Source organism: Lacerta agilis, chromosome 7, assembly GCF_009819535.1.
Source record: "Lacerta agilis isolate rLacAgi1 chromosome 7, rLacAgi1.pri, whole genome shotgun sequence".
NCBI classification, from domain to species: Eukaryota; Metazoa; Chordata; class Lepidosauria; order Squamata; family Lacertidae; genus Lacerta; species Lacerta agilis.
This window is the reverse complement of record NC_046318.1, coordinates 41,037,939-41,050,060: the sequence shown is the minus strand read 5'-3', so window position 1 is coordinate 41,050,060 and position 12,122 is coordinate 41,037,939. Positions and strand designations below refer to the sequence as shown.

General features: G+C 39.7%; 1 protein-coding gene across 3 annotated transcripts in view; it reads right to left on the bottom strand.

Moving 5' to 3' along the window:
- The window catches only part of MYOM1 (myomesin 1), a 68,270-nt gene that overhangs the window by 11,431 nt on the left and 44,717 nt on the right, over positions 1-12,122 (bottom strand). For all 3 annotated transcript variants that reach the window (XM_033154975.1, XM_033154976.1, XM_033154977.1), the window contains 10 exons: positions 10,525-10,639; positions 9,194-9,350; positions 8,273-8,379; positions 8,084-8,128; positions 4,960-5,096; positions 4,437-4,581; positions 3,404-3,463; positions 2,132-2,199; positions 1,359-1,472; positions 1,154-1,241 (listed from right to left, as the gene is read on the bottom strand). In XM_033154975.1, the coding sequence (XP_033010866.1) occupies positions 1,154-1,241; positions 1,359-1,472; positions 2,132-2,199; positions 3,404-3,463; positions 4,437-4,581; positions 4,960-5,096; positions 8,084-8,128; positions 8,273-8,379; positions 9,194-9,350; positions 10,525-10,639 (1,036 nt within the window). The remainder of the gene's footprint in view (positions 1-1,153; positions 1,242-1,358; positions 1,473-2,131; positions 2,200-3,403; positions 3,464-4,436; positions 4,582-4,959; positions 5,097-8,083; positions 8,129-8,272; positions 8,380-9,193; positions 9,351-10,524; positions 10,640-12,122) is intronic.

Below are 12,122 nucleotides of genomic sequence, written 5' to 3'. Positions count from 1 at the left end.
CTGAAGTTCCCTGGCTAATCTGGAGCATTCCTGCAAGTAGATTCCTGCAGGAATTCTGAGTTGCCTTTTATAATTGTTGCAAAGATTCTTAAGAAGTTTGCATGTTTCCTTCATGGTTTTATTGTCATGCTAAACCCCTCTGTTTCTGTTTGGTTTTATTGTACTTCGAAAGAACATCCCTTTATAAAAGAGACGGGTTTTGAAACTTGTGCAGTTTATGCCTAACAAATAAGTCTTCTTTAGGATTCACCTAACTACAAAGTAATCCAGGTGACTGCTTAGGGAAGCATCACTGGTGGATAGAGGAAGCAATATTTAAGCTGTGCCCCCAACAGAGTATGATGACATTGCCTCTTGTATCTTGCAATCCAAGATGTAAATAGGAAGACAGGAAAGTGCCTTATACTAGGTGAGACCACGGATCCATCTAGCTTAGTATTCTTTATCTGGCAGAGAGTCTGTAGGGGTTCAGACAGAAGACTTTCCCAGCCCCACCTGGAGACACCAGGGACATTCTGCATGCAAAGGACCACAAAGCTATGGTCCTCCTGGGCATCCTTATGTAGTCCCTGAGGGTATCAAAACAGCTTAGGCTCCCCCTAGTTTCCTTCTAGAGACAAAAATCACAATTGCAAAACAGAAAGGGTTCACTAACGAAGTGAATTTGGAAAAGTGCTGGATAAAATAAACAATTAGTTTTTTAAAAAGGAATTCCTGGCTCCACAAACTGAAAATTAAAGATCATCATCACCACCAGAGCTTTTTTTCAGCCTGAACTCACCAGAACTCAGTTCTGGCTCCTCTCAGGTGGGCACCATTGCCGTTATAAAAGAACAAGGGAGGTGTTCATGGTGAGTTCTGGCACCTCTTTTTCTAGAAAACAGCACTGATCACCACCATCTGGTTTTATACCACCCTTCCTTTCATAGGAGCACAGTCCACTAAGGAACTACACTGAAATAATGGAGGATTGGGATGTGCAATCAGAAAAGACTTCTGGAATTTTATTTTTTTTTAAACTGCTTTGCTGCTGATTCCTTGTGAAATTAAGGCCACAATCCTACACACAATTAATTGGAAATAAGTCAGATTGAATCGAAAGGTGCTTATTTCCAAGTAAACAGAAACAGAAAATTTTACACGCTATTCTCACCTGTGTCCAGAAGCTTCAATATGCTCTTGTCCTTCCCTCTGTCATCTTTCAATATTACTTCATATATACCAGCATCTTTCTTAGAAAACTGTGAACAAAATAAAATCAAGCAGTAGCAACACCTTTTCATCTCTGGCAACACTGCCCATTTAGGAAATCTGCCACATCTGAAGTGGCAGCATCAAGGGAGAAGGGGGCCACTCACCTCTGTTATCAGCAGAGTACATACACCATCCTTAAAGTCATGTTCTTCATCAACCATTATCTCTCTTTCATCTTTGTACCAAACAATGTGTGTTTCTTTCTTAATATTGGCTACCTAAAATGAAATATAAAAGTATGCTAAAGTAGTTTCTTTTGTATAGAAAACATGTATCAAACAGCCTGCTTCGGCTAGCAAACCATGAACAAACCATGCAGAAAGTAGATAAAGATTCTTCAAACCATTTGTTCACTCGGTTCTTGGTCTTGAGGCCAAAAACAAGCATCCTATATCTACTATCCACTATATATTTTGGAAAGTTGTTTGTTCACTAAGCATTTGGACAGCTCTTAAGACATCATAACCAAATTTGTAATGTGATTTCAAAGTACAGAGCAATATTTGCGAAGGCAATACAGTGGTACCTTGGTTCTCAAATGGCTTAGTTGTTGAAAAAATCGGCTCCCGAATGCCGTAAAGTAAGTGTTCCTGTTTGCGAACGTTTTTCGGAATCTGAAGGTCCGATGCGGCTTCCGCTTGAGTGCAGGAAGCTCCTACAGCCAATCGGAAGCCGCACCTTGGTTTTTGAACGGATTAAGTTCGAGAACCAAGGTACCACTGTACTGGATGTGTGGTAGCGACCATTAGGTTTGTGATCAGTGTATAATTCTGGATTCTGTAAATGCACCCAAGAGGCAGCTGACCACTAACAGATATTGTGTTTGCGACTTGTGCTTCTTCTATCACAAACTACCCAAACTGTAGCTGTTTCTTACCTTGCATTTCAGTAACACATTGCATTCAGGGGTAACTTCCCATCCCAGATACTCAACAAAATGTGGACCTGTTTGAAATGATATGCAAAATAAATCCCCTCAGAAATTATGACACAGACAGAATCAAATATTTTTTCATACTGCTCTCTGTTTTTCTTGTGCTGCAAGAGCTGAGCACAAACAGCCCCTCAAAATTCCTCACCCAATTTGTGGGAAGATGAAGTGTGGGGACCATTATACAGAAGTTCTGCAGGAGGAGGATAAATTATTGGGGATGGGGCGCACCATTAACTGTGGCATTACAGTTAATACAGCTTCTTTCTCTTCCCCTAAGGGTTTGTTGCTGCTGCCGCCGCCACTATAAGTAGCAACTGTGCTGGCACTCTGGCCTCCATTTTGTGCCCTCCATTATAGGGATAGGAGGATCTGTCAATTTCATTTCTTTCAGTTTCCCATTTTCGCAATCTTAAATTCTTCTTTTTTTCATATTTCTGCAGCGAGTTGTTTTTCTTTAAATCCTTATGGAATTTCTCCAGCATTCTAGTGCAAATTTCTCCTAATAAATACATTTTTGTATGAAGTTTTGACTAATATTTTGCATGCATTCTTCTAATATTTGGGTATGTTATTTTCACTAATAAGTCCATTTTTATACACATTTCACCTTAATATATGCATTTTTGTAAAAAAAAAAATGGTTGGAGACTGCATCAGAAACTTCAGTGGGAATTTTGAAGGATAACTGTGTATCAGCTCTCCTATTGTTTCAGAAACTGCAAATTTTAAAAATTCAGCTTTATCCTCAATCTGTACTTTACAGTTTCCTAGACATGGCAATGTAAAGGGTGAAAGCTGCTAGCAATAAATAAACAAATGGTGAAGCATATTCAGGGAAAATTATGCAAAGTGGTCTTCTTTTTTCTAAGGCAGGGGTGTGGAACTGCTGACCAGTCTGGTCCCTCCTCCCACACTCCTGTGGGCCAACTTTGACAAACTGATGGAGCGGTCCACTTGCAAGCACCTAACATCATTATGACATCAGGCAAGAACTTGAAAGGGGATTGCCGAACACCTTTGAAGGGCTGGCTGTCAGTGCCAATCAGCATTCAAAAGGGATGGCTCTCTGTACTGATCAGCTTATGAGCACCGAGAGCAATCCCTCTTGAAGTCTGTTTGGCAAGTGGTTTTTAATACAGAACTGAATTAAATACAGAACTGAATTAAATAGCTAAAATGTTTCAATAGTCTTCTCCTTTTTGTATGATGTCTTACCTTGCTTCCTGAACCACTCTTGCCTCTGGAATTCTGCTTCTTTCTGTAGTTTCTGGAACACTAGACATTTTTAAATAAAGAGATTAAAATATAGCCTTCTTTGAGAGACAGAAGATCTGCACACCTAAGCAGGCTGTAACACACTTGCTGAATCATGAACTGGATGGATGCAATTGATTTTTAATGGGGATGTATATTCCAATATGGTGGAGCTAATTATGAGCAAATAGCTTTTAAAAGCATGACTAGACCATATGATATTGTAAAGTAGTTTTTAAATATTATTCACAACAAATGCTGAAGTAACCTACTCACAATGTTATTATCACAGGTGACCTGCATAGTCCTCACCACTATTAAAATTTCACATGTGGTAAATAACAGAGCCACACAAATTCTTAAACAATACAAAAACAACAATACCTGGCAATAACAATACTGGTTTGAGGTGAGAGTCATGGAGGAAAGCATGACATTGTAAGTTGCACACTACAGGTGCCAAGTACATGTTAAATAATGATAAGTATGAATTATTAGCATTCATCCCATTTTTAATATAAACTCAAATAATTATTTGCAACAGTAAATATAGATTTCATGCAGTCACTGTCTGGTGATGACAGCATGCTTTGGAAACTTCCTTAAGTTTCAACATAGTTTGCTCTATGCCTTCAACAGCTTCTGTTCAGAAAACAAAAGTTTCACTGGAAGGGAGGAACTAGTTAGGTGTTTATTTGGATCCTAGCCTAGAACACTCTTTTCTTAAGGTTTTTTATAGGGTTTTCTATGCAAAAATCTACTCCTGCAACACACGTTCCATATTACCAGTAATCAGTTTGCAGCACTTCTGTAGTTTCATAATTTACTGTCTGAAACATAACACCTTCCACTGCACAATTAAAATGTTAAATGAAGTTTACAAAAAATACAATTAGCATACAAGTCTAGTTTCTGATTAAAGAAAATTAACCGTCTACAAATGTATGTTAAACCACACTACCAAATTCTAAAAAGGCATATTAGAAACTCTTACCGTCACCAATAAGAACAAGACTGGACTGATTGGTTGCTTTGCCATCCTGAATTTGAAAGGTATAGGTGCCTTCATCCACATCTTCAAGTCTATCCATAACCATTTCAATCATACCAGAAGTGTGGTCAACCTTCATCTTGTATTTCTTCAAGAGCAAACATAAAAGTGAGCAGAAAAGTCATCTTCCGATCTCCCAAAATATAATGTTTTCAAGGCCTCCTGGATGATTTCTTAGAAACAACCCCACAATGTTAAAGTACATACAGACATACATAATGTTAAGTGGTAAGTTTGCAGCTGAATTTTGGGCGCACATATAACCTTCTCTCCCTCTCCCCTCCCAAAAGTCTATTCTGGGTTTTCACTCAAACTACACCCTGGAGTAGATTTGGGGAGTGTGTGGGGTGCATGGGGGGGTAGGATATGGGGGGAGTTCTGTGGTGTGAGCATAAATCCTTTTGCTAACAGAAGGAGTGCATTGGATAACACCCTGTTACAGAAGCAGTTAGTTCCAACCACTTACCTCTCCATTAACAATTTCCTTGTCATTAAATACAAAGTTGACTTTACCATGAGGAGACAATTTCTCAGCCTGCATCCAGAATCGCACCTGTCCCTTCTCCAGAATTTCAACTGCCAATTCAGACTTAAGGGGGACAACTGCAGCAAAGAATTAGAGCTTCAGTGGATGTTTTTGGTGTGTTCACAAGCACCAATTTTATCCACTAGTCCCTGGACAAATTTCCTCCATTGTTAATCTCTGGCTTATTTTATCTTTCTTTTTTTCTAAATGATGGAAGCTTGTTATCCACACAGGTAGATGTTTCAAAGCTTGTGTTATTCATGTAGAATAACATGAACACAGATTAAACTAATTACAATGATTTTTTTTTGTATTGTTATCCTTGCAATATGTGTTCTATCCCCCTGTATATATTTATACTTTCTCTGACATGAAGGTTTGCTTGTGTTAACATTAAAGTTATTGCCAAGATCCTACATGAATTATGATGAAGAAGATCACATGAGCAGGATGGCAGGTGGTAAATTATTACTAACCTGCCACACATATGTACCGATACTTTCAAACCAAAGAAGACATAAGGGGGGATTCTTCTTAATATCTTTCTCCCTCTTACCCCAATTGAGTGTAGAGTATTGATGGAGAAATGCATTCCTCTACTCCACTCTTGCTTTCCCCCTGAAACCTCCCCCCCTCTCTCTGTGTGTACACACTATAGCTTTAAAGCAGTGTTTTTCAACCACTGTTCCGCAGCACACTAGTGTGCCGCGAGATGTTGCCTGGTGTGCCGTGGGAAAAATTGAAAAATTACTTTATATATAGTCAATATAGGCACAGAGTTAATTTTTTTAACATTTTCTAATGGTGGTGTGCCTCGTGATTTTGTTCATGAAACAAGTGTGCCTTTGCCCAAAAAAGGTTGAAAAACACTGCTTTAAAGTACATTTCCCCCACACAACGAATTCTGGGCATTGTTGTACTTCTACATTCCTTCAATGCCGATATGTGCACTAAAACGGTACACAGAAGGCTCATACATGTGGTTGAGGATTTTGCTTTTTGCAGTTACTGACACTGCCTATGAGCCTACAGGCATACATTCTCAATGTGCACAGGTACATTGCACACACAACCAGGGCAAAGCTTGCCATTGCTCCCCTCTATAAATTGATTATGTGCACACAGGATTAAATGAACTGTTCTGCTGTCATTTCTCCTCATAACAATTTTGCTGAGTTTTCTTTCACAGAGCTTTCCTTGACAATATTTTCCCCTGATAAAAATGTCAGAACCCAGGGTTTATTGGGTGTCCATATCAATATTCTAGCTATATATGCAGGTGCCAGTTAGTTATTAGTACCCAGTCCCAAGAACAAATGCCAATTGCTCTCTATTTGTTCCTTTCTAATGTTCCATAGCCTTGGAAACATTTAAGATATACTAAATTTCCTTCTGATATGCATCCATTTTAACCTACAAGGTCATCTACTTAATACTTAGTGAAGAAATTATGGCATAAATGAGTGTAACCAAGTTTAAAACTCAATAGGTAATATTACTGGGGGGTGGCGGCAAGTTTTTAGTAAGAGACAGGAAGAATTTTATTCTGCAGAAGTAGTACCAAGTAAACAGATGAGGTCCCCAAATTTAGATTCTACTTGGCATCATATCTCCGTGGAAACCAGGCAGCAAAAGCTGGGGAATCTGCCATAGCCCTGCGACAAAAGAACCCAAGATGCTAGGGATGTAGGACACTATTTCATTTTGTTTGCCCTTCCATGTGATCCTTCAGACTGGAACACAGACCAGCAAGGCAACTGCATCTTAATTTGTGGCCTGTTTTTGAATAAGTCTAATCCCCAATAAGCAGGGTCCATGAGCCAGAAGGACAGATGAGGGAAGCTTCAAGAAACAGGCACTGAAATGCCCCTGTGAAAAAGCTATTTATTATTACAACACCTGAAGGTGAATAGAAGGAGGCAACCCTATGATCTTGCATAATTTCTAAACCCAGACCCTCCAAGTGTTCCTATTTTCCAGGTACGTCCCTGATTTAGAGAAGCCGGCTCGGTTTCTGATTTGATCCTGTAATGTCCCACTTTTCCTTAGGATGTCCCAATTTTCATTGGAGAAATGTTTTAGGGTATGTAAACCCAAACAAGTTAATGCCACATGTTTCTGCGCTTGCATTAACCTGTGGGTGTAAGAATCACACACACCAAAAAAACAGACTTTGTGCAGTGCTACTTGTGTCATGCTGTCAGTTCTGAGGCAATTTTAGGCCCTTGTATGTAATTAGCTGTGAATATTTTAGCCTAAAATAGAAAAGCAAGCAAGCATAGGAGTGGTGCAGCTTGATAATTTTAGACCCTGGACTCAATAGTCTTAAGGAAGTAGACCTTTAGACCGTGATGTATTAGTTTAATTGTGCGCTACACAACTAACATTTCTATTCTCTCCCTCCCTCCCCCATTGCCTTTCTATGCTTCAGAAATCTGATTTGTAAGAGCAAAACACACAACAACAACCCTACCCCCCATGTTTGCCAACCTTGATTTTAAAAAAGTAATACTCTGAGCATTGCATTTTAGACTCAAATCACAATACTATAATGACTACAGGAACAAAAAATGTTACAAATGTGAAAATGACACCCCTAGCCTTGGGGGAACAGAACCGTGTGCTTGTGAAACAGTGACAGAAAAAGAGTCAAGCAAACATCCTGAGGAAGAGAAAAGTCCCTGCTATATGTGGAAGTTAACCAGGCATCCAATAGACGTTGATACCTGCAACAGGACCACATCAGACTGCCTCAAGCATTCATATAACCAGTGCTTTTTCCCCCCAGGGAGTACTCAAGGCTACGCAGTACCGGCACCTCTTTTGGGTTGTTGTTAAAAAGTGTGGCACTTATAACTTCGCAGTGAGTACCGGCACCTCTCTTTTTTGGTTAAAAGGTGTGGCACTTATTGTAACAACTTCATGGTGAGTACTGGCACCTACTTTTCTAGAAAAAAAGCACTGCATATGACTATTCACTAGGCTGATGCTTGGAAGCCTTCATTTTAAAATATGCCACAAACATTGATGCCTTTTTCCACTTAAGCATTTTGTTGTCACTTACCTGGAAATTTGTGTTCATGGCTGAGTGCAAGCAGGCGTTTCATTTCTGCAAGAGAAAGGCAAAAGTATATAGAAAAGAAGCCATTTGTTTGGCATATTGGCACATTTTACGGTATGATCATTCATTGTCATGTGACGTAAGAGGCAAAGAGAAAGGCTGACAGGCGGACAAAAGAATATTGGTGCTCACCTTCCTCATCTAATGTATAGCTTGATGAGACTCCATCTGTGTCTGTTACAGTACAGGAGTAAATGCCCAAATCGTCTTCACTGAGATCTTTAAAGATAGCTTTTGACCTTTAAGACAAAAGAGCTTTGTTTAAGCAACTGATACAAGTTAAAATCAAATATCAGAGAACACCCACATACTGTACAATATCTGGCAAGAAAGTGCATGAGGTACTATTAGCTCAGGTATTGAGTTGGATTATGCAATTTTGACTAATTTACACATTTTTGCAAGCAATTTCCCCTCATATATGCATTTTTTAAAACACTGGTTGGAGAACTGCATTGCAAAATTTAGGTAAGCGTGAATTTTGAAGGATTGCGTATTGTTTTAGAGAGTGCAAATCTGATGGATTTTGCTTTAAATGCAAGCTGATTTGAATTTCTTCTTCCTCTCTTGTCAGAGCACAAATTATTGTGGTCTCATGGGCTAAATCTAAAGTGCTGTAAAATAACACAATTTGAGTGTTGAACCACAGATCAGAAAGATAACATTCAAGAACCAAACTGGCCAATCTGTGACTGGATCTCCCCACACAATTGTATTTCCTAAATTTAGTCACAGGGATGGAGAAATTTGGGCTGGGGCTCTGGCAGAGTGTGAGGGGGTCTAGCCTTTTCACCTGTTGTGGGCTGCAGTCCACACACATGCGATCACGTTACTTGTTTTCCACAAAGAAGAAGAAAAACCCATACAGGCACAATATGTCTATGATTCACTGAATTCTTTTCAATAACATGTATCATTTTGTACTACCAACAGTTTTAGACTGGTCAGACTGGAATCTCATTGCAATAATTAAATCTGCATGTGAAAAGAGCATAAAGAAAACAAGTAACGTGATCCCATAGAAGGAGTCCTTGCATTTCTTAAATTTCTTACTTTCCACCTTTGGTGTCAATGGCTAACCGCGAATCATCATCAATTGGTTCATAATTCTTGGACCAGATGAATTTAGAGTCTGCAGTCATCTGATCACATTCAAAGTTCAGGGAAATTACTCCATTGTCATCTACTTCAACCACAACTTCTTTTGTTCCTAGAAGATGAAAGGAAAGCATTTTAAAAACTGTCATCTATTTTCTTCAGATGCTGAGCATAAACAGAATATCATATCAGAGAAACAGAGTTCACCAGAGAAAGAGGACCCCCTAGCTACAGCAGACCCAAGGGATACAGTCTGATTCCCAGAGGTGCCAACTTGAATTAAATATTGGGGGGGCCAAGGTAAGCCCTGCCCCACATAATCGATCATGATGCAGTGCACACACAGCATTTGAAAGGGAATGCCCATCAACTTTGTGGGGGCCTGGCCCCCTCAAATTATTTTATTGTGTGAGCCAAACCCCCACAGCCCCTAGGAGTTGGCTCCTACACTGGCTTCCGTTGTCAAGCTAGAATTCAAAGATGGAACAGACAACTGTGGAAACAGTTTTCCACTTGGGGAGGCAGGATTCAGGCTTCCCAATGCCTGCTGTGAAAACAGGATGCTGGATGAGATATGCCTTTGGCCTGATCCAGCATGGTTCTCCCTGACAAGAAATCTAGTCACCAACTAGGGTTCAAAATAAAATATATCAAAAAACAGAATAGGAGCTAAGTGAGGTGGAAATAATTCAAGGATAGTAAGGATGTCAGGATAGTAAGGGGGAAAGTCCTCACTGCCTTAGAATACCCCCCCCCAGGGGAGGGGGAAACCCACAGTGTCATTTGATAAGCTGGTGAACAGTGCTTCAACTGACTCTTCACCAGTTTTGCAAGTTTGAGTTTGTGTACTTAATCTAACACTGTGCATTTTATAAGCTGCCTAAAAAATTGGAACAAATATTCAGTGGAACAATGATCCTAAATAATCTTGCTACCACCATAAAAACCTAGGAAGGACGACACTGGAGATTCAGGGTGGGATTATGACTGTTTCTTCTCTTTCTAGAAGAGGAGAGCACATTTATGTCTACCCCTCAGCTTATCCCCACAATCTCCTCTGATGTCTTCTTGCTTGTGCATTACATCAAATATGTGATGGGGTAGACTGAAGTAGACTTGTCTAAGTCTTCTGTTATTTGAGAGGAGATGCAGGCACTTAAGGAGGTAGTGTAACGTTCAGCTTCCTTTTCATAACTATAGTGCAGGCTGTGTTTGTTTCTAATCATTCTTATATATACAGACATTTTTACTTTGCTCTCAGGGGAACAAATGAAACATGAACAAACCTGGTCGAGTTTCAGCTATTACAGGGTCAGTGGGATCTGAAGGCTTCCCAACTCCAGCTTGGTTTACTGCTCGTACACGGAACACATAACTGGTGCCTTCTTTTAGGCCAGTGATCTATTGAAAACAAAATGCAGGAGAGCAGTGAGTGAATATTTTTAGGCTGTGCCTGCAGATTAATTGTTTGTCCCCCTGCTGTGAAGACTTGTGTCCACCTGAACTTCATTGTTGCCATTCACAAGATTTGCTTGACAAACCACTGGAATGCAGAGACTAAGTAGCAGATTAGAGTCATCGGATGCTTCTTATTCATAATTCTAGAGAGGAACATCTGCATGTAGAGATACAACCAGCTACCCTGTCATCTCAGGTATTTTCCTTAGAACTGAAATGCAATGTCCCTGTAGGCACAGGCATACAGACTGTGCCCCACACTATTCACAAAGGTTAAAACAGATTTTAATTGTGGTACAAAAACCAACACCATAAATTTAATAAACTACTATGGAAATGTTTTCTAATAACTACACTAGGTTTTTACATGGGCCTTTAGTTTCTGACCCTTTCTCTTCCCAGTGTAGAAGCTGGTTCTCTTCTTATTTTGTTTCTTACTCTGAAGCTATTTCCAGCTCATAATGGACTCTATTCATTGACTTGTCTTGAATTTGTTATTTCCTTGATTGCCTATCAGTATGTAGCTCTTCTCTTCTTCTTTCCCTAGATACCACTTCTTTAGGAGTGGTTAAAACTTCAACTTGTTCCAGCTGGGTGGGATAACATTGCTTTATTATTTGTTTTGTTCTCATAGTTCACTTTTCATGCCATCTTCTACATTGCTTCATGTGCTAGAACAGCCTCTTTCACACAATTATGGCAAGTCTCTCTTCCACAACACCTTAGCTTCACCCGTAATGCCCGCCCCCCTACTCTTTATGAAAATCTTTCACCTCCCTTCTCTTTTTTTTCCTGGTGCATTGACTAACTTGGACATCCATTGGGCAGGCTCTGCTCATTTGTGATGCAAGTAGTAATCTGTCAACTCCTGGATAGTCACAGGTTCCCCATCCCCCATGCAGGAAATTATCCAGCCAAACCCAAGCACAGGTTTAAGTCCCTTTTGGGAGAGCAATTTCACAATATGTGTAATTCTAACATTGAAACCAATGAGATTTAAAAGTGCTTAGCATTGGTTAGACTTTGCCCATCCTTGGAAGGGAATCAAGACTCTAAATGCAGATAATCCTATGTTTAGGACCAGTTCTGTGAAACTGTATATTCAAATGTTATAGAAATAGAAATCATAAATTTGTGGTAAAAAAAGATGACATGGTGTGGTGTATATATAAAAAAGAGCCATCTTGTTGTATAGTTTCCAGCACATGTCTGAACAGAATGCTCATGAGCTTGAGTGGCTCATTTGTTCAGCAAATCATAGAATCATAGAGTTGGAAGAGACCACAAGGGCCATCCAGTCCAACCCCCTGCCAAGCAGGAAACACCATCAAAGCATTCCTGACAGATGGCTGTCCAGCCTCCGCTTAAAGATCTCCAAAGAAAGAGACTCCATATATGCAACCACTGAACATGTCATCCTATTTGC